Here is a 22,842-nt window from a genome sequence, read left to right as displayed (position 1 = left end):
GAAGGAGGAGAGTATTGAGTGCGGTGTTGGACCTGATGTGTTGGTTAGGAGAGGAAATTGGACATGCTTTTAGCTACATTTTTAAATAGCATCTAATGCCGCGTACACACGGTCGAACTGTATGACGTACTTAGTCAGTTGAAACACATTTCAGCGGACAATCCGCTCGTGTGTGGGCTTCAGCGGACTTTTTCAGCGTGCAGTCCGGAGTACTAAGAATTTTGGTTTTTCCAAAAATCTTTCCGTCTTACTTTGGTTTCAGCGGACAATACGGTCGTTAAGAGTATTTAGCTGTGTTTTTTTGATTTCTAGGTTTTTTAAGCGTTTTTACAGTAAAAACACTTCCTAAAATGTAAAAACGGCCAAAACGGCTAAAAGCTTGTTACAGCGTTAAGCAGGTTTTTTTATTCAGTGTTTTGCATTTTTACAGCCAAACAGCCTCTGCTCCTGGACGCATGGACATCGCTGTTTTTTATGCCCCTAAACACTTATGCCTCCAAACTCCTCTGAAAGTTTATGTGTGCATGGACACATAGGCTAACATGGAGAAGAGTTCAGAGGCAGTAAAAAAAAAAAAGAAAAAGAAAATGCCAGACGTGCCTAAAAGCAGCTGCAAAAATGTGTGCATGAGCCCTTAGAATGACACTTAGGCCGCGTACACACGGGCGGATTGTCTGCCCAACTTAGTTTCAGCGGACAGTCTGACGGACTAAGTCTTTCGGAATTTCCGTAATTTTGTCCGTCCAAACTTGGTTTCAGCGGACAGTCCGCTCGTGTGTAGGCAAGTTGGACGGACTAAGTATGGCGCATGCTCAGAAAGGATTTACACGCCGAAGGTTGCATTGCAGTGTATTGGACGTCGAATTTCTAGTCCCGTCGTACACGTCATCGCGCAAGCTTTCGGCGGACTGTCTGCTCATCGTGTGTGGTCAAGTCCGTTCATTCAAAAGTTGAACGGACTGTCTGTCGGATTGTCTGACGAACTTAGTTGGGCAGACAATCCGCCCGTGTGTACGCGGCCTTACCTGTCAGGGGCAGGAGGTCACCTAAGGTCTGAATGTTGCAGCCAGGTTACCTTCCTAAACTTTCATGCTGCCTCTGAGTTTCTGATTTAGCAACACAATTTGTTTTTATACAAATGTCTTCTGTATAGATCTCTGGTACCAAAGGCGTAACTAGAACCTTCAGGGCTCCGGTGCAAGAAACCAAGAAGGGCCCCCACTGACCCCTGGCTGGGTGCCCCTTCCTCCAAGCCCTTGACTCTGAGCCCAGTGGTAGAACGTCAGGGCCCGGTCATAAGTGCGACTTTTGCGACCCAGGTAGTTCCACCGCTGGTGTCAGTAGTTTTCAATTTTTTGCCATTTTCATTTTTTTTTCAATATTATTTTTTAGGAGCCCTGTTGTTGATTTTAATGAAATATCAGGGTTCTTATCAGACCTCCGATGTTTCACTTTTGAGACAGAAAGGAGATTGAGGGCTGTGTCCTCCAGTTTCAGCTGCACAGAATGAATGGATAGGAATATCCCTGGATAGAGCTTCACATTCATTAATAAACTGAAGCAAAGTAAACATAGTTTACTATGCCAAAGTTATGAATGCACAGAGTCATTTCGGATAAGGAAGATGTCAGTGAATAACATAATTACCAGCCCCCTCCCTGCTCTCCATCCTGACATATCCCCTGCAGCAGCTGGCGGGAGAGGGGAGGGGGGAACCCAACAGAGCTGAAACTGATGCCTTCCATGTTCCTTCTGCAGCTGCTGAATTACTGCAGGAGGGAGAGGAGGAGAAGGGAGCATTCGGTGGCTTCAGGAGGAACATGGAGGGCATCTGTTTCTCTATAAGCTGCCCCTCCTGTCCAGGTGCAGTGGGGAGCCCCATGGGCCCCCTGGAGCATGGCGTTGGGTCGTAATGGTGACCCTTGTGACCCCTGTAGTTAAGCCCTTTTCTGGTGCCCAGCCTGTGGACCTTTGCAGATTCCAGTAGGGGAAGTAGGAGCATTGACTTGCAAAGGGGCAGTAATGACCGAAATCTCTTACAGCTGCATATTCAACATCCTTTTATCTGCTGTGTTCTGCAGCAAGTTTCCAGCCTTCAACAAACCCTGCAGCATGTCTACAGTCTTTTACCACCTCCTCTAGTATATAGCTACAGGTGCTGCCCCCTGTAGATTTTAAGCAGACAAATGTTTTTCAATAATCCCTAGCTTCTTACCTGAGCGGCAAAGTCGATAAGCTGCGGCACCTTGAGAGAATTGCCTTCGTCACTCTTCAGAAAATCCAGCAAGCTGCCCTTTTGCATGTACTCAGTGATGATAAATATGGGCTCGTCCAGTGTCACCACAGCATGCAAACGCACCAGGCGATCGTGCTGTAATGTTTTCATCATGTTTGCCTCTTCGAGGAAGGCCTCCGGAGACATGGTTCCTGGTTTCATCGTCTTCACTGCCACCTGAGTGTGCCCATTGTATGTGGCTAAATGAAGGAGTGGAGAGGAAAGTTAGCGGCCCGGAGCAAGAAATAGGCACAGAAAATGAATTTGTGGGTTGATTTCTGTAGGTATGGGTGTATTATGAAAACACCTCAATGCTTTTTAAAGGACAACTTTTGTAAATATACCCACCTCCCTCAGTGTAGGCTACTCAATAAAATACTTACCTTCATCCCTAGTCTACATAAAAGCTTCCTGCCCAGCACCTTTGCACGAATATCATCCTAGCATGGTACTATGCCGACTGCACACATCCTATTCATCTTCTGTGGATGATCTGTAATTATGGAGGTCTCTAGCCATCCATCACACTATGGACCATACATAGGAAGGAATGATGTTTTTGCAAAGGCTGTATGGTGACGGGCAGGAAATTAGAGAGTGGGGATGAAGGTAAGTATTTTAGTGTGCAGGCTACACAGAGGGGGGTTTGTTGGTATGTTTTAAGTGGTAGTAAACTCATGCGGTTAATTTTTACTTATAGCCTAGAATAAGGCTTACCTGTAGGTTCAGTAAACATGCACCGTTTAGATTGCAGGGGTCTCAAACTGGCGGCCCTCCAGCTGTTGCAAAACTATAAGTCCCATCATGCCTCTGCCTGAGGGAGTCATGCTTGTAACTGTCAGCCTTCAAATGCCTCATGGGACTTGTAGTCTCACAACAGCTGGAGGGCCACCAGTTTGAGACCCCTGGTTTAGAAGATATTTACTTTAGCAGCAGTGAGTGACGTCACTGGTGCATACACACTGGGCTCTGAATGGACTGTGCTTGCCATTCAAAACTCTGTGCCACGGCCTTGACGTCATCGAGGCTCGGACATTCATACAGCCGAAGCCCATGAACCTGGAAGGAAGCTGGAAGAGCCTACAGCGGTGACAGCGCTCTGCTGGAGGGCTTTGTTTTCAGGTAAGCTTGTCATAAAGTGCTGGTATGCAGTTTTATGACTTAAACTGCCCGGGGGCCCACATTTTTTCTTTTTTTGTGATGCAGTTTACTACAAGGACAACTTCGCAAAAATTCAATAATTTTTTGCACAGAGCAGCCTCCATCCTCCTCTTCTCAGGTCCCCCCCCCCCCCCGCTAGCGCTCCTGGCCCCTTCTTCCTGCCCAGTGACCCCAGAGCAAGCATCTTGCAATGGGGGCACCACAACCGTGGCTCTGTGTGTCCATTTACAGGGGGGCAGAGCAGAGCTGTCATTCACAGCCAATGAGCCAATGACAAGAGCGAGGGGGCATGAGTTTACTACCACTTTAAACATACCAACAAACCCCCCCTCTGTGAAGCCTGCACACTGAAATACTTACCTTCAGCTTAGCTCTGCCCCCTTGCTCTTGTCATTGGCTCACTGGCTGTGAATGACAGCAGCAGGAGCCAATGGCTCCTGCTGATGTCTCAGTCACTGAGGAGGGAGAGTCTCTGGGGAGCCGAGTCTCTTGTGCACATCACTGGATCAGTTAAGTATTGGGGGGGGGGGGGCGCTGGGGGGCGCTGGGGGACCGATGCACAGAAGTTTTTTTACCTTCATGCATACAATGCATGAAGGTAAAAAACCTCAAGCCTTTAGAACCACTTGAGTTTGCTACCACTTTAAACATACCAACAAACTCCCCTCTGTATAGCCTGCACACTAAACTACTTACCTTCATCCCCACCCTCGAATTCTCCACCCGTCATCTGCAAAAACATCATTCATGTATGGTCCATAGTGTGATCGATGGCTAGCGACCGCCACTACTTCCCTTCCTTAAAGCTTATTCAAACCCAAGAACAAAATTGTATTATATATTGCAGCTTACCTGCATTTAGTTGTAATGCTGCATTTGTTTTCGATTTTTAGGCTTTTTTCCCCCTTTATTTTCACAGAGTGATCCTGACAGCAACACACATCCTGTCCTAGGGTGACAAAGCTCACTCTCTCTACTGTAGCTATGGAGGAACAGCATTGAAACCCAAGGACAGAACTACAGGACACCACCCCTCTCTCAATTTTGATAACGTGAGCAGGAGGTGTTCTGTAGTTCAGTTGTTCCCAGTAGTTCATACAGCTGAGCAGAGCCAATAAGACTGCTAGAGAAAAGACTGCAAAGTGCACAGGGCAGCACTGTATTTTAGGCAGGACCAACAGGTATTTTTTACAAATGCTAACTAGATATGACCAGTAGCTTATAATGGTAAATTTTACAGAGCGAAGGGGAGCAAATAAGAGTTAATTTTTAGGGTTTACATAATAATAATAATTAGGGTTTGCATAATATAAAAAAATTCTATAGTTTCTGATGGCAGTGTCTATGTGTCTATATTATCTATAAACAAGTGTGTCTTTGTCCATAAGGCTGTGAAGACTGCTAATCTGAAAATCAGCAGATCTCCTAAAACAGACTCAGCCTCACGTGCATGGAATCACGCGTGCGTCTGTCCCCGCCATTCACATGCTAAAAAGAAGTGGCTCATATTTTTTATTTCTTAATTATTTCTTAATTATTTCATATCTGTATGACCTTTAGAAAATGGGAACCATAAACAGTAACTTTGCACAAAAAAAAGGCTGTTGCGCTTCTAAATCTGCATTGGGTCGTCCAATGCGCATAGCTCCCACCTGTCCCGTATTTGGAGCAAAGCCCCTGATCTATATAGTTGTATATAAAATGCACTTTTTATCTTTCAAAAAGTGTTTCCCAGTGCTAAACCTTTCATCCAATTTTTTAAATTGTTGCATTACTAAATTTGAAGAGCCAGTATAAAGAAATAGTAGTGGTAAAAATAAAAAAACACTCGCGGGTTTAAAGCGGAGTTTCGCCTGGGTAAAAAAAAAAAATTAAGAGTCAGCAGCTACAAATAATGCAGCTGCTGACTTTTAATATAAGGACACTTACCTGTCCAGGGAGCCCGTGATGTTGGCACCCAAAGCCAACCTGCCCCTTGGCTCTGGGTGCTGGCGCCGGCATCGTTACTAAGGGAAACAAGCAGTGAAGCCTTATGGCTTCACTAAATGTTTCCTACTGTGTGTGAGTAATGCCGCGTACACACGGTCGAACTGTTTGACGTACTTAGTCCGTTGAAACACATTTCAGCGGACAATCCGCTCGTGTGTGGGCTTCAGCGGACTTTTTTAGCGTGCAGTCCGGAGTACTAAGATTTTCGGTTTTTCCAAAAATCTTTCCGTCGTACTTTGGTTTCAGCGGACAATACGGTCGTCAGTATGCTAGTCCGACGGACTAAGAATGGCGCATGCCCAGAAAGGATTTACAGGGCTTTGCTGTGTCTTGGACTTCCTATTTCTAGTCCCGTCGTACGTGCTGTACGTCATCGCGCAAACTTTCATCGGACTGTTTGTGTATCCGTGTGTGGTCAAGTCCGTTCAGTGGAAAGTACGCCGGATTGTCCGTCGGATTGTATGACGGACTAAGTACGTCAAACAGTTCGACCGTGTGTACGCGGCATAAGTCGTGCTGCACTTTTCTTTGAATGGTCCCTGCTGTCTTCTGGGACCTGTGTGTCTCCCAGAAGGCAGCGGGAGGGGCCAGACATTACGTTCTCTGGAAGTGGGTGCAGATACCTGGATTTGACAGGTATCTGCTCCCCCCTGAAAGGTGCCAAATGTGGCACTGGAAGGGGGGAGGAACCAGAGCAGCAAAAGTTCAATTTTTGGGTGGAACTCCGATTTAACTAATATTTTTTTTGTATAATTCTTCTTTAAGGAGGCGTGGTGGGGCGGGGGGGTGGTGTTCATTGCCTATGTACTTTGGCTAATAGGTGTCCCTCATTGCCATCGCAAAAAGTTGTGAGGTATGTATGCAGTAAGTTCTAATTCTGCTTATGGGACCAGGCGACAACCTCCTATGTGTCTCTGTGTCACTCTGTACTACATCAGTACAGAGATGTAATACAGAGCAGGGCCCTCTGATTCCTCCTGTATTGAATTTCATTGTAGCTGTACTGTCTGCCCTCATGTTGTAAAGCACTGAGAAAACCGCTATATAAATCCTGTATATTAATAATAATAATTAGGATAATTTTCCATGCAGGTCAATGCAATAATTTTGCTTTAAAGCTTTCTTTAAATTTTCCTGTACTTATACTCGCTGCTTGCAGAAGATTTACATTAAAAGAGAAGTTTACATAGTTTACATAGTTAGCAATGTTGACTAAAGACACCAGTCCATCCAGTTCAACCTGAGTGAGTGTTGGTGCCTGTCTACAATTGTCCCTATCCCTGCACATTGTACATCGCACATTCACATCGGTCCCTACACCCTCAAGGAGCCCCCAAGCCAAGGTCCCCATTCATATACTAGATCCAATTTTTTTTTTGGAGAGAAGCCAATTAACCTACCAGCATGTCTTTGGAGTGTGGGAGGAAACTGGCGTACCCGGAGGAAACCCACGCAGGCACAGGGAGAACATGCAAACTCCAGGCAGCCAGTGTCATGGTTAGGATATGAACCAGCTACCCTTTTCACTGCTAGGCGAGAGTGCTAACCACTACACCACTGTGCCGCCCAAGTACAGGATTTATTATTAATTTTAGAATCATGATCAACCACAGCATGACAAGTCTGTGGAGGGCAGCGCCTGGAGAAGCTGTATATTTCAGCAAAAGGTTTGACTCTTTCTAAAAGAAAAAAAACGAAAAAACTGAAGTTGATCTAAAAAAGGAAAATATGGGAATTTGAGTTGCAGCATCGGTCCCTCGCCGGTTCTAAGGCTGAGAACAGAGCGCTCAAACATGGACTCTTTCTAAAAGAAAAAGGAAAATATGGGAATTTGAGTTGCAGCATCGGTCCTCCGCCAGCTCTAAGGCTGAGAACAGAGCGCTCAAACACTGCTGATCGCTTGGTTCTCTGAGCCACCTGAACAGAGAGCTGGCTGACTGTCAGTCACTGCTGTCTGCTCTGCCCCTCCAGCACTCACTGGAGCGCTGAAATGTGGAGGTTGGGGGGGGGGGGGGGTGGGATTGCCGGTCCAAGCATGTGGGCGGATCCCAACCATATGGTAGCGATCTTTCCCAAGCCAGGACCGGCTCTGTGACATCAGCTGACAGCGGGCTTTGGCTCGCTGTCTGCTGAAAACGGGTCACAGGGGTACAGAACGAAATGCACTGCTGTATTCTTTGGCTGCACTTCTCCGTTCAGGTAAAAAAACGTTCTGCCTTTAGACTCACGTTAATTTTTTTTCGAAAGCAGCCCAAATGTTACCAACAGTTCATATTTATTAGCGATCCATACAAATCCTACTCGTGTCACCCAGAAGATCTGCACTATCAGTGAATCTCAGGAATGGTTTCGGAAACAGATGTAGATAGTGCTGCTTATTATTGGGGGCTTCTTTCATCCTTTGAGTTTTCAAGCACAATAAGATATGTATGGCTTACCCAACCAAACATCACCAAACTGCCCAGCGCCAAGCTTTTTTTCCAGATTCAACGAATCTCTGGAAACCTCCCAGGCATCCTTCTCCCATGGCTTCTCTGGACGATCGGACTTGCACGCTGAGGTGAGTTTCTGGCACAAGCCATCCAGGTTGTCTACAAAAAAAGAAAAAAGATCAAGAAAAGTGTAAAAAAGAGTTAACACATGACATTTTCCTCACACAACAAAGAGGTTTCAGATGAGTAACACAAAACATGCGTATACAGTATAGCAAAAATAATGATTTGCAAGTACCACTCCATCCAAAAGTTAGATGATTCTGAATGATCTTAACCACTTCAGCCTCTGTGATGTACCAGTAGGTGGCGGGGTTGAAGTGGTTATACCAGGATGATGCCTACAGACAGGCATCATTTTTTTTTTTTTTTCAGCCAACAATGTTCTTTGTTGTAAAGTCGATCAGCTAGTGACTAATTAGCAGTAGACATGTGCATTCGTTTTCACCCAAATGCATTTTCGTCCGAATTTCAGGTATTTTCGTTATCATTTTAACAAACGATAACGAACGTGCAGAATCAGAAAACCGAAAGATCCGACATAAACAAATGCTTTGTTTTAATTTTTTCCTTGCAACAGTTTGATATAGATAGGAGATTCGACAATAGCGATCTGTGAACCGGTGGTCGAATGTGCCTAACCTTAGCTGTATTAGTTCAAGATTATTCTACATGGAGAGAAAAGATTCAAAATAGAGAGAAAAGATTCGACATTATAGAGACAATAGCAAAAAAGGTTGAATGTGCCTAACCTAACTCTATTAGTCCAAGATTATTCGACACAGAGAGAAAAAATTCAACATGAAGATTCGACGAAGCAGTCGCGGCCAGCGGACATTTATGGTCAAATGCTCCGCCCATAGGCTATAAAAGAATTCTAATGTTGGTTGACTAGTAATAATAATTAATAAATATAATTATTACTAGTGTCATACAACATTAGAATTCTACTATAGCTTATAGGCGGAACATTCGCCCGGAAATGTACGATTTGCGGCGTTGTACAGTTTAGCTGCTCTGTCAAATCTTCTTAGAACATTCGACAGACACCATCAGCCTTCAATGACAGATTCAACCTTAATTATTTTGGATTTTCGGATGAATGCATTTTTTTAACTAAACAAAATAAATAAAAATGAATTTTGGGAGTAACTAAATAAATGTATTTTTTGGACGAAAACAAAATTCCGAAACAAAATATTTCACATGTCTAATTAGCAGAGGGATCTCTTTTACAGACAGCCCTCCCCGGGGCTCTTCCATCCCACCAGGAAGCCCAGGACTGAAGCCAGTGGTTCTGCCAGCTGACCATAGAGATGATTGAAGACCAGAATGTCCCCAATCATCTCTATGGTCTAAAAAACAAAAAAAAAGAACAGCCGTATCTTGTCACTTCCCGGTTTCGCAAGGATGTGAACAAACATGGCTTGGGAAAGTAAAAGGATCAAACCAAGCTTGGTTTGATCAGATGTTTTTAAGGACAGAGGAGAGATCTGGGGTATGACAGGATGTTGTTCATCCCTTGTGATGGCAATAAAGTTGTTTTAAAAAAATGTAACGATAGAGATGTTTTCACTATGTTAGAAAGTGGTAAGTGGTTGCCACATCCCTGGTATGTAGAAAGAATGGAGAAACCCCCTAACGGGATTTTAAAGGCAACAACACCGCCTAAGGGTTTTTCCACCTTAGGGGGTTTCTCCATTCTTTCGCAAAAAATGTAAAGAGACAGTATAAAAAATAAAAATAAAAAATAAGAGCGCCCCATCCCCCTGTCCTTACACGCACCACACATGTGAGGTATCACTGCAAAATTATCATGAGCGCAATAATTCTTGCGTCAGACCTCCTGTGTAAATTTAAACTAGTAACCTGTAAAGGATTTTAAAGGGGTTGTAAAGGTTCGTGTTTTTTCACCTTAATGCATCCTATGCATTAAGGGGAAAAAACACCTTGCAGTGTCCGGCCCCCCAGCCCCTCCCCCCCCCCCCGTTTTACTTTCCGGAACCCCTGAATTTTTGTGTAGGCACGATCTCGCATCGCTCTCTCCACGACTTCTCGGCTGTTCCTTGGATAGATTGATAGCAGCTCACCCATTGGCTCCCACTGCTGTCAATCAAATTCAATGACGCGGGCACGGGGGGGGCGGATGGGGGCGAGTCATACATTTGGCGGCTGTGGACACTGAGTGTATGACACGGGAGCGTGCCCGCAAGGTAACCCCCTCAGGAGAGAGCTTCCCAGAGGGGGTTATCTATTGTGGGGAGGAGCCAGGAGAGCTGCCGTGGGACCCCAGAATGGTGGATCGGGGCCACTCTGTGCAAAATGAACTGCACAGTGGAGGTAAGTATGACATGTTTGTTATTAAAAAAAAAAAACTGTACCTTTTAGTGTCACTTTAAAGCGTTGCCTATGGATAATTTAATGTACAAAAGTTTGCCCCCACTCCACGGGTGTGCGCAATTTTAAAGAGAGACATGTTTGGTATCTATTTACTCAGCACAACAAAAAGTTGCAACATCCACCATTTTATTCTCTAGGGCTTCTGCTTTCAAAAATATATGTTTGGGGGTTCTAAGTATATTTCTATTAAAAAAAAAATGCATATTTTTACATATATGTAAGAAGTGTCAGAATAGGATGAAGTGGTCAGAAGTATGTTTTTATACTAATAAAAGAGGAACAGAGTTTGGGATCTTACTCTGGTAGTAGTTGACCAGGTCGTGCAGAGTTTTGAAAGTTTTCCTTGGTGAAACATAAAATCCGCCATCGTCCAAGGTGCGAATCTTGTAATGTTTAACTGCGTTTCCAGTCTTAGGGTTGTAGTCTCTGACAGATAGCGAGTAGCAGCCTGAAAGTCAAAAGAAGAGGATATAAAAATAACTGGAGACAGTAATAGTGCCACATTGTATCTATGATAGGTTGGCGAGGAGTCCAACTCTGGGCTTACTATAAAAGTATGTGGAAGCGAGCGCAATGCTGCCCGATCTAATATGAGGGAAGATTTCATACCGCAATATATCATTCATTCACCTTTCATAGTCTCGCTGTCCCGTATCATGAAGGCTCCAATCGGATTCTCAGATGACAGCAGCTGCCGTTCTGCTTCTTTCCTTCCAACTGCCTTAAAATACCACCTGAAAAATAAAATATGGTAATCCAAAGGTGCCCCATCCCTTTACTTCATCAGGACAAGAGGAGACTATCATGTTTAAAGCAGCCCGAGCTATTTCCTATTTCCACACAACTACTATAAATCTGGAATTCCAGATGAAAATTTAGCTGTTTAGTGCCCAAATCTAGTTTCCACCCTTATCTAGCATATGCCATCTTGTGTAACCCTTGAACCTTTTGCCATCTGCTGGTCATTACTCAGCATACGAGTCAAACAGAACCTTTTGATCAGGCGCAAAGCTGAATGTCCAGCAGTATATTTAAGCAATCCTGATTGGGGCAGGTGCGCACTGCAGCATGACCTGAGCTTCAGAGCACACCTGCCTCAATCAGTATTGCTTAAATATACTGCTGGACATTCAGCTTTGCGCCTGATCAAAAGGTTCTGATTGACTCTTATCTGTGTGCGCTACACAGAGTCGCTCATTTGATTTGGACTGTGTTGAAGCTCTGGTCTTATACCTATTCTGCCTTAATTTTGCTTTTGTCTGCCCAGACCACCTGCCTGTAGGTTTCCTTCTTGCTCTTTTTGTCTCTCCAACCTGTAGTCAGCTGTCCTCTAGTGACACAATGAGGGTGACTTACTAAAACCGGTGCACTCAGAATCTGGTGTAGCTGTGCATAGTAACTAATCAGCTTCTAGGTTGTATTGTCAAAGCTTAGACCCCTTTCACACTGGGGCGTTTTTCAGGCGCTTTACAAGTGCTCTTTTTTAAGCTAAAGCGCCTGAAAAACGCCCCAGTGTGAAAGGGATCTCAGTGTGAAAGCACTCGGGCTTTCACATTGGGATTGCAGATGAGGCTTCTTTCAAGCGCTTTACAGGTACTTTTTTTAACGCTAAAGCGCTGAAAAATACCCCAGTGTGAAAGGGGTCTTAAAGCGGAGTTCCACCCAAAAGTGGAACTCCCGCTTATTTGATTCCCCCCCCCCCACCCTCCAGTGCCACATTTGTTTTTGACAGGGAGAAGGAGTTGCCTTCGGGAGAAGGCGCAGCAACCCACCTCCTCCGCCAATCAGAAAGCGCAGCGCGCATGCGCAGTAGGGAACCGGGCCCTGAAGCCGAAAGGTTTCCCTTAGTGGAGATGGTGGCAGCAGCACCCGACAGCCGCTCTGAAGATTGGCTGCGGTGCCGACATCACAGGCTCCCTAGTGAGGTAAGTGTCCATATAGTGAAAATCAGCAGCTACAGTATTTGTACTGTAGCTGCTGACTCTTAAAAAATTTCAGGCTGGAACACCTCTTTAACCAACTCAATACAGGGAACTTACACCCCCTTCCTGCCCAGGCCATTAATAAGCTTTCAGTGCTGTCACACTTTGAATGACAATTGTGCGGTCATGCTACAGTGTAACCACGTGACCTTCTTATTTTCTTCACAGAAATAGAGCTTTCTTTTGGTGGTATTTAATCACTTCTGGGTTTTTTATTTTTTCCTAAAAAAAAAAATAGACTGACATTTTTTATTTAAAAAAAAAACGCTTTTCTTAGTTTCTGTCAGTAAATTTTGAGGTGGCACTCATGGGCACTGATGAGGTGGCACTTATGGGCATTGATGAGGCGGCATTTATGGGCACTGATGAGGTGACACTAATGAGGAGGCACTAATATGATGCACTTATGGGTACTGATAGGTGGCAGTGACATGTGGCACTGATAGGCAGCACTGGTGGGCACAGATAGGCGGCACTGATGGGTGGCATTTATGGGCAGCAGTGATGGGCATTGATGCGCAGCACTGATAGCCACTGATTTCTGTCACTTGTGGGCACTGATTTCTGGTACTTGTGGGTACTGATTGCTGCCACTTGTGGGCACTGATTGCTGGCAGTGGTGGGCACTGATTGCTGGCAGTGGTGGGCACTGATTGCTGGCAGTGGTGGGCACACATTGCTGGCACTAGTGGGCACTTAATTGTAATCAGGGCCCTAATGATCAGTGCCCTGATTACATCCCTAGATGTTCTCTGTGAGAAGATGCCGGTGATCGTCTCTCTTCACACTTTGTTAGAGTGAGGCGAGGAGCGCCGATTACCGGTATCTCTGTGTTTACATATGACCGGCTGTGATTGGATACAGCCGATCACATGGTTAAAGAGCCGTGGCTCTTTAACCATGTCCTATAAACAAAGCACGGCCGCGATTGCCGCATATGCATATGCAAAATCAGCCACTCTGGGAGGCCGTCATATGACGGCCACCCAGAACGAGAGCCGCACCACCCAGCTGTCATTTGACGGTCGGCGGGCGGCAAGTGGTTAATTGAACAAGCTGAAGTTAGAAGCTGATTGGTTACTATGCACAGCTGCACCAGATTCTGAGTGCTCTAGTTTTAATAAATCTCCCCAATAGGTCCACCAAACTTTCAAAGGAGAAGCAGGTTGTCAAACACAGCTCCAAGGTAACTGAGCTTCTCCCTTATAAGACCTGACTAGACTTCCTCCTGAGATGCAGTGGCTTCTGGAAAGCAAAACTAAACTCCGCTATCCTTTTTAGCCAAGAAAGCTGCCATGTTGGCCTCTGTTTGATCTTCAACTGCCATGGTGCTGCACAGCTGACCAGTTACGACACCAGCCATTGGATGGTTTGACAATTTGGTTGAAAGCACAACCAATGGGAGTGTTAGATTCCTGCCATGTAAATTGATGGGTTTAGTTCCACTTTAAGCTACAAGTCATTGGCTAGAGAAATGGTGAGATGTTCTGGGCAGGGCTCTGAGCTAAAGGTCATTGACTGGGGGAAAAGATAGAATTGCATAGGAAAGCACAACATTCAACATTATTAGTAAAGTCCAACTTTTAGGCTGGGTTCACACCATTGCGATGACCGGCTCTCTATGGAACCGATTCACATATCTCCACACCTGTATGGCAAAAGGCATAATGAGCTAGTATGCAGCGCATACTAGCTCATTATGAAATACTTACCTTAGAACGAGGTACCAGCATCTCAACCGATCCACGCCGAGGGAGCTGACATGTTCCCGCGGCGTGTCTTCCGGGTATGTCGGCTCCGGCGCTGTGAGTGGCTGGAGCCACAATGTCGTCACTCCCACGCATGCTCGCGGGAGACTTCTTTCCGGCAGGGTCCGGCATCTGCCGGGCTTTCAGCCGAGAATCCCCTGTGTGCATGTGCTGCTGCAGTCAGCAGCTCATTGTGAGGGGATATTTTTTTTTACCTACAGGTAATTCCTTATTATATGCTTAGCTGTAGGTAAAAGTTACAAATTTGACTATGCAACTACTTTAAGGGGGGATATGATCACCATGTATAAATATATAAGGGGGGGGGTATGATCTCCATGTATAAATATATAAGGGGGATATGATCTCCATGTATAAATACATAAGGGGGGATATGATCTCCATGTATAAATACATAAGGGCGATATGATCTCCATGTACAAATACATAAGGGGGGATATGATCACCATGTATAAATACATAAGGGGGATATGATCACCATGTATAAATACATAAGGGGGATATGATCACCATGTATAAATAAATAAGGGGTCCCTATAACGAACCTGGTGTTGAGTTATTCATTTTAGCCTTCACCTGAACTCACACGTTTTCAAACTGGCAATGCAGTCTGATTTCAGGGACATCTGTGGGGGTTCGTGCACAGACTTGTATTGAAATCACCCCCGGAGTACAGGAACTACTTTTGGGAATCGTACTGCGCGGCAAAGTCGGCGTCGCATGAATTCGGACGGTGCCAATGCCACTGATTTGGCATGGGATTTGACATGTCACAAATTGGCCCAATGTGAACGTTGGGCTTAAAGAGGAAGTAAACCCTGATGAGTTTACTTCCTTTTTCATTCCCTGCAAAGGCAAAGCATAATGGACTACTGTGCATCGCATAGTAGTCCATTATGTGTCACTTACCTGACACAGGAGCCAGCAAAGTCGCTGCTTTCCCCTGTAGTCCGCCGCATCCATCTTCTTGGTGGGGTCTTGCAGCTCCGCCGCTGTCATTCGGCGAAGCCGCGATGACGTCACTCCCGCGCATGCGCACGGGAGCCGACACACGCGGCAGCTCCGTCGTTGAGAATGCTGCCCCCAGTGCGCCTGCGCGCCGCTGTCTATGGAGCATGCGCCGTAGACAGCGGTGCCTGTTTTCGGGCAAATATCTCCTAAACCATATAGGTTTAGGACATATTTCTTGGACCTACAGGTAAGACTTAATCTAGGCTTACCTGTAGGTCAAAGTGGTTTGTAAGGGTTTACAACCACTTTAAGGTCATCGCCCTTGCTGGAGCAAATTGGATCATACTTTGCCTGGGTTTTTCGCCTTCCTCTGGATCAACTGTGGGTATAGGATTGTGTGTATATATATAGATCTATATATATGCGTGTGTGTATATATATATATATATATATATATATATATATATATATATATATACAGTTGATCCAGAGGAAGGTCGAAAAACCCCAGCTATATATATATATATATATATATTTGCTTCTATTGGTTGAACTGGATGGACTTGTGTCTTTTTTCAGCCAGGCCAACTATGTACATATGTAAATATGGAGGTGTTTTAGGAAAACAGCAAAATCCCACTCCCAGGTGCTCCGGCACATACAACTAGTCCATGGAATATTGGGAAAAAACGAAAATGATAAACTATAGATGTAACTTACTCTTCGGACTCGAGAGAATTAACTTTTCCAACATAATTACTGGGAATATATCCTTCTTCTCCTGTGTGTATTAGGCGTGCATGCCACCACTCCCCGGACCTACAGAGACAGCAAATGAACTTTGTAATTGCAGAGAAAAAGGCTCTTCGTGGAGGATTTCATATATTCCAGACTTGGATTTATAAAAACAAGTACAAGAAAGTGTCTGCATTGCCCATAATGGCCAACCAGATTGTAGCTGGCATGTGTGGAAGTTGTAGAGAGTTTCCTTCTGAGAACAGAAGGTAGTTTACAAGTCACGGCTTTCTCCGGAAAAAGACCCGTTTCTCAAGTAGTTAATGACGGAAATTGTTCAGATTGCCTGATTCATATCTGTCCTGGGTTGAGGTTTTAGCCACACTTTGTGCACCTTTGGTCCCTTAGGGCGAGTCATATTGAAAATGGTCAGATGTCTTCCTGAGCATCTATATCAAGCTTAAAGCAGTATTATACCCAATTGCAGCTTACCATTTCTTTGATGTGATGGCTGCATTCATTTATTTATTTATTTATTTTTTTGTTTTTTCTCTTTATTGTCACCTGGTGATCCAGCCAGTAAGTCTGTTGCTTTTCAAATGCAGAAGCTCTCCAGCAGAATGTATCATTTACAGAGATGTGACAAACCATTTAACAATAGCATTCGTGCTTACAATGATCATTATTTATTTATTTATGTAAAACTTTTCCTAGATATTGCTATAACTTTCCACACATTTGTGGCAGTGTTGAATTTGTAAGTCTTGTTAAAGTGGGTGTAAACCCTTACAAACCACTTTGACCTACAGGTAAGCCTTAATCTAGGCTTACCTGTAGGTCCAAGAAATATCTCCTAAACCTATACGGTTTAGGAGATATTTGCCTGAAGACAGGCACTTAGACAGCGGCGCGCAGGCGCACTGAGCACGGCTTCGTCAATGACGAAGATGCCGCGCGATGCCGCGCGTGTCGGCTCCCGTGCGCATGCGCGGGAGTGACGTCATCGCAGCTTTGCTGAATGACAGCGGCGGAGCTGCGAGACCCCACCGAGAAGATGGATGCGCCGGACTACAGGGGACAGCGGTGACATCGCTGGCTCCTGTGTCAGGTAAGTGACACATAATGGACTAATATGCGATGCATAGTAGTCCATTATGCTTTACCTTTGCAGGGAATGAAAGAGGAAGTAAACTCATCAGGGTTTACTTCCTCTTTAACTTGTTGCACATTTTCAATGGCAGATTCTGATAAGCCCCTCTGCCCGCAGACCCTGATCACAACTGGCTAGGGTTGTCGGAAAGAAGCCCATGTCCTCGTTAACATGGGAGCAAGGTGCTTTGGGGTTGGGGTGCAGAGCTCCCCCTGCCCTAAAAGCACCCACCTCCCAACAATGTTGAGGGCATGCGGCCTGGTACGCTCGCTCATCCCCTCCCTTTCCTAACCTGCCGGGTGGCATGCTCAGATAAGGGTCTGGTACGGATCTTGGGGGGGGACCCCCACGCCACACCATTTTTTTATTTTATTTTTTGCAAATTTAGTTTTACATTCAGCTTTCAGCGGGGAACCTGACTCATCGGTTGCTAAGGACGTGGCGGCTGGCTTCCCAGCCCCCTCCTTAGCAACCAGCTATATACAGTGCATTTAAAGAGGAAAAAAACCCGCAAAACTGACGGTTTAAAACGCAAAATGCACTGAAAAATGTGCCTGAAAAACGCATCAAGCGCAGCTGCATAGATGTCAACATAGACTGACTGTCGTTAATATGAAATGTTACACCCTTTTTTTTAGGAATGTAAATCATTTGTAACATTGCAGCAGGCCAGAACGCAATGCAGGAAACCCGCATTCCACATTCCCGCACTGTTGTTCAAAACACACTGCGCTTGTGGTCTGCAGCAATGCTAACAAAACCTCAAACGCAGTATTTTTGCCTGCAGCGGGTCGCATGGTATAGAAGTAACATGCAATCTGGTTGCAGTGCGTTTTTTTTTTAAAGTAGTGGATGGACTTACTTTTCGTGCAGTGCGGTTTCAGCCCATTCAAACGAATTGGCTAAAACCGCGGTGCACTCAAACTGCACAAGTATCGCACAGAAACTCCAGCAGTTCCTCATGTCGCAGCCTCCAGCAAGGGGAAGAGAGACCGTGAACAGCACAGTGGTGACCTCATCAAATCTCACTTCCAGTCTCCTGAGACTCGCATTCAGAGGTATTAATGCCTTCGATGATCTCACACTGCAGGTATGACGCTTTAAGGATGTAGGCACAAGAGTGCCTAAGCCAGCTATAGATGATGCGATTTTTTATTTAATCGCATCCTAAAAATCCAACATGCTGATTGTACCCAAGTCAATTCTTGCTGAACTGGCTGAGATTTGAACCCACGGCCGGCTCTAGGCACACTCAGAATCTTGAAAGTTTCAAGAAATTTCAATCAAGAGATACATTTTCAGGGTGCTGCTTAGGCACAAAAAACATTTTAAAACTTTCCCAACAACTAATTCAATTTTGTTTAGATTCCACTTTAAGGCTCCTTTCACATACATGATATTGTCAAAAGTATTGGGACACCTGCCTTTACATGCACATAAACTTTAATGGCATCCCAGTCTTAGTCCGTAGGGTTCGATATTGAGTTGGCCCACCCTTAGCAGCTATGACAGCTTCAACTCTTCTGGGAGGGCTGTCTGCAAGGTTTAGGAGTGTGTCTATGGGAATGTTTGACCGTTCTTCCAGAAGAGCATTTGTGAGGTCAGGCACTGATGTTGGACGAGAAGACCTGGCCCGCAAGTCTTCACTCTAATTCATCCCAAAGGTGTTCTATTGGGTTGAAGTCAGGACTCTGTGCAGGCCAGTCAAGTTCCTCCACCCCAAACTTGCTCATCCATCTCTTTATGGACCTTTCTTTGTGCACTGGTCCAAACCATTTGGTGGAGGGGGGATTATGGTGTGGGGTTGTTTTTCAGGGGTTGGGCTTGGCTCCTTAGTTCCAGTGAAGGGAAGCATACCAAGACATTTTGGACAATTTCATGCTCCCAACTTTGTGGGAACAGTTTGGAGATGGCCCCTTCCTGTTCCAACATGACTGCACACCAGTGCACAAAGCAAGGTCCATAAACATGTGGAGAAGCTCCATCAGGGCGCTTTGCAGGCGCTATTTCTAGCGCTGTAGCACCTGCAAAGCGCCCCAGTGTGAAAGGCGTCTAAAGGAACTTGAATAAGAACATTTTAAAACGTATGGCCAACTTAAGACTGGCATACCATTAAAGTTCATGTAAAGGCAGGTGTCCCAATACTTTTGACAATATAGTGTATATGCGAATTGGATGCGTTTTGAACCGCATTCAATTATAGAGCCAGTTCACATATATGCGGTGCAGCGGTAGTGCAAATTTGCTGCAAATTTAAAAATAGTCCAGTGCAATTTTTGAACACTGCAGTGCGGTTCAAATGTGAATTCCAGGCTCGTTGCCTTCTATGGGAAAGCACCCGAATCGCATATTGGATCAGTTTTTAAAACAAATTAGATATGAAATCTCTTTTTGTAGAAGTCCCCCCCCCCCACGCCAATCCATACCAGGCTCTTTCCAGTACGGATTTTAAGGGGAACTTCACACCAAACAAAACAAAAAAAAAATGGCGTGGGGTCTCCCCCCAAAAGAATTATGACGGGAACTGCCACACCCAAATAAAAAAAAATGGGGTGGGGTCCCCCCAAAATCCATACCAGTCCCCTATGCGAGCGTGCAGCCTGGCAGGCAGGAAAAGGGGAGTTGAGCGAGTGCCTCCCCTCCTGGATCATACCAGGCCACATGCCCACAACATGCAGGGGGTTGCTTTGGGGGACAAGGACCTCCTCTCCACATCCCTGGCTGGTGGTTGTGGGGGTTCATATTCTGATAAGCCCCCTGCCCGTAGTCCCCCACAAACCACTGACATCTGAACCACATCTGAATTGCAGCTTAGGAAATTTGCACCGGACATGTGTGAACCTAGCCTAAAGCCCAATTACAGATCACCTGTACAGCACCCGCGTGAACTTTTTTTTTGCATACATATCTTTTTAGAAGATGTTTTCTGCCAAGTCATTTGACATGGAGGGTCCTCTTCACCTCTTCTCTGTGGTTGAGTGGTCCTCAATGGTGCTGAGAGTGGCCCTGGCATCGCATTCTCTGCAGCAGTGTGCTGTGACACTGAGGTGATGTGATAACACACAAGGGGCGGGTCCGTGACTCCCCGGACTCACAAAAAGTGGGTTGAATAACGCTGGATGTCATTTATCCCAGGGTTGGACTGGTGCTGGACCACAGCATGATACGTGTGTGGAGGACAGCGCCTGGAGAAGCTACATGGTGCAGCAAAAGGCACTTTTTTATTTTAGAAAAAGAGCATGACTGCATATAAAAAAATAAATAAAAAAAAACTGAGGTTGGCTTTTAAGGCCTCATTCCCACGAGGCGGATCCGCTCAGCTCTGTCCGCCAGCTCAGCAGGAGATCTCTCTGTTGATCTCCGTTGAGCCGGCAGATGACAGGTCTGTCTCTGCTCACTGAGCGGGGAGGGGCCTGCCAGAGCGCCGCCAATTCTATGGAGAGATCAGATTTCATCCGATAGCACGGAATGCGAATGTATCGCCATATGTCTGATTTTTAGCGGATCAGATCGGATGTCAGCGGACATGGTAATCACTGACATCTGTCGCTCCATAGACCTGCATGGAGCGCCCGTTCTGGTCGGCCTAAAAAACTGACAGGTGGACCTTGTGTATGAATGACTTGTATAGCGCTACCTATGTGAACTGAATCGCCTCAGGGCGCTTTCTTGCCACTGGTGTCCAGCAGCTTTTACGCGGTCCTTTAACCTGTAGGGTCCCGACACAGTTACAACACATACAATGGCCAATTTTTTTTTGGACAGGGTCTAATTAACCTACCAGCATGTCTTTGGAGTGTGGGAGGAAACCGGAGTACCTGGAGGAAACCCACGCAGGCACAGGGAGAACATGCAAACTCCAGGCAGATAGTGTCGTGGTCGGGATTTGAACCAGCAACCCTATTGCTGCTAGGTGAAAGTGCTAACCACTACACCACTGTGCAGCCCTGTTCGTGTGAAAGGGGCCCTTATGCCGCGTACACACGATCGGAATTCTCGTCGGAAAAAGCTCTGATGGTTTTCCCGACGGAATTCCGATGGAATTCCGCTCAAGCTGTCTTGCCTACACACGGTCACACCAAATTCCGATCGTTTAGAACGCGGTAACGTACAACACTAGAAAAAGGAAGTTCAATAGCCAGTAGCCAATAGCTTCCGTCTCGTAGTTGAATCTGAGCGTGCGTGGTTTTTGGCGTGTCGGAAATTGCATACACACGATCGGAATTTCCGATAGAAAGTTTTTCCGTTGGGAAAATTAGGAACATGCTATAATTTTTGGCTGGCGGAAATTTGGATAGCTAAATTCCGATGGAGCCTACACACACGGTCGCATTTTCCGATGAAAAGCTCTCATCGGTCATTTTCTGGCCGGAATTCCGATCGTGTGTACGCGGCATGACACTTCTTCAGGCAACACAGACACTTTCCTTTCCTACACATACTGTAGATCTGTAAAGCATTCAGAGAAGAAAGGATCCGAGTGGTCAGGTGGTGACTGAATTGGTATAACTTACTCCTCCAGTAACTGGAAATAATCGCCTTTCCTAAATGTTAGGTCTTCAGGGTGGACACCGTCATAGTCATAGAGAGCCACCAGGTCCCCCTCTTCCCCTGCAAGTTAACAGATAAACAAACATATTGTCAGGAGACCCAAACCGGGGCCTGTGTGGCTCCACCGATATATAAAAAAAAACATACATTTTGGATGAATTCATGGCTTTCCGCACAAACAAAGGTGGTTATCGGGGGTTCTAGGTGCACTCAGGGCACTTACCTCCACCAGCTGAGCTCTCCTTAGGTTTTTTCTGAAAAAAATAATACAACACACAACGTCATTTTCTCATTCCTAATGGAGCACAAATTCCAAAAATTTCACAGTTTTGCGAACTGAATGTTATCAGCTTAACATAAATAATCGAAACTGTGTGCTATTTATTTTTTATAAACCGACTTCTACAGTGCCTTGGAAAAAGTATTCACACCCCTTGAAATTCTCCACATTTTGTCATGTTACAACCAAAAACGTAAATGTATTTTATTGGGATTTTATGTGATGGACCAACACAAAGTGGCACATAATTGTGAAGTGGAAGGAAAATGATAAATGGCTTTCAGAATTTTTTACAAATAAATATGTGAAAAGTGTGGGGAGGCATTTGTATTCAGCCCCCTTTACTCTGATACCCCCTAACTAAAACCTAGTGGAACCAATTGCCTTCATAAGTCACCTAATGATTAAATAGAGTCCACCTGTGTGTTATTTCATCTCAATATACAGTAAATACAGCTGTTCTGTGAATGAATGAAATACTTGTATAGCGCACAATGCGAACTGAATCGCCTCTAGGGGCTGTTCTGTGAAACCCACAAAGGTTTGTTGGAGAACCTTAGTTCACAAACAGCAGCATGGAGGCCAAGGAACACATCAGACAGGTCAGGGATAAAGTTGTGGAGAAGTATAAAGCAGGGTTAGGTTCTAAAAAAATCTTCCAAGCTTTGAACATCTCACGGAGCTCTGTTCAATCCATCATCTGAAAATGGAAAGAGTATGGCACAACTGCAAACCTACCAAGACATGGCCATCCACCTAAACTGACCGGCCGGGCAAGGAGAGCCTTCATCAGAGAAGCAGCCAAGAGGTCCATGGTAACTCTGGAGAGATCCACAGCTCAGGTGGGAGAATCTGTCCACAGGACAGCTATTAGTCGTGCTCTCCACAAATCTGACCTTTATGGAAGAGTGGCAAGAAGAAAGACATTGTTGAAAGAAAAAGTGCCATTTGTGAGAAGCCATGTGGGGGACACAGCAAACATGTGGAAGAAGGTGATCTGGTCAGATGAGACCATAACTGAACATTTTGGCCTAAAAGTAAAACACTATATGTGGCGGAAAACTAACACTACACATCACCCGGAACACACCATCCCCACTGTGAAAC

General features: G+C 45.2%; 1 protein-coding gene across 2 annotated transcripts in view; it reads right to left on the bottom strand.

Moving 5' to 3' along the window:
- The window catches only part of HCK (HCK proto-oncogene, Src family tyrosine kinase), an 86,541-nt gene that overhangs the window by 16,249 nt on the left and 47,450 nt on the right, over nucleotides 1-22,842 (bottom strand). For both annotated transcript variants that reach the window (XM_077460496.1, XM_077460495.1), the window contains exons 3-9: nucleotides 21,679-21,709; nucleotides 21,419-21,515; nucleotides 15,740-15,838; nucleotides 10,948-11,051; nucleotides 10,616-10,765; nucleotides 7,864-8,016; nucleotides 2,216-2,475 (exon numbers count right to left, since the gene is read on the bottom strand). In XM_077460496.1, coding sequence (XP_077316622.1) covers nucleotides 2,216-2,475; nucleotides 7,864-8,016; nucleotides 10,616-10,765; nucleotides 10,948-11,051; nucleotides 15,740-15,838; nucleotides 21,419-21,515; nucleotides 21,679-21,709 — 894 coding nt within the window. The remainder of the gene's footprint in view (nucleotides 1-2,215; nucleotides 2,476-7,863; nucleotides 8,017-10,615; nucleotides 10,766-10,947; nucleotides 11,052-15,739; nucleotides 15,839-21,418; nucleotides 21,516-21,678; nucleotides 21,710-22,842) is intronic.

This window comes from Lithobates pipiens, unplaced genomic scaffold (genome assembly GCF_037356315.1).
Source record: "Lithobates pipiens isolate NorthernLeopardFrog02 unplaced genomic scaffold, aLitPip1_a1.2 Scaffold_28, whole genome shotgun sequence".
Taxonomy (NCBI): domain Eukaryota; kingdom Metazoa; phylum Chordata; class Amphibia; order Anura; family Ranidae; genus Lithobates; species Lithobates pipiens.
This window is presented reverse-complemented; position numbering and strand designations above follow the sequence as displayed.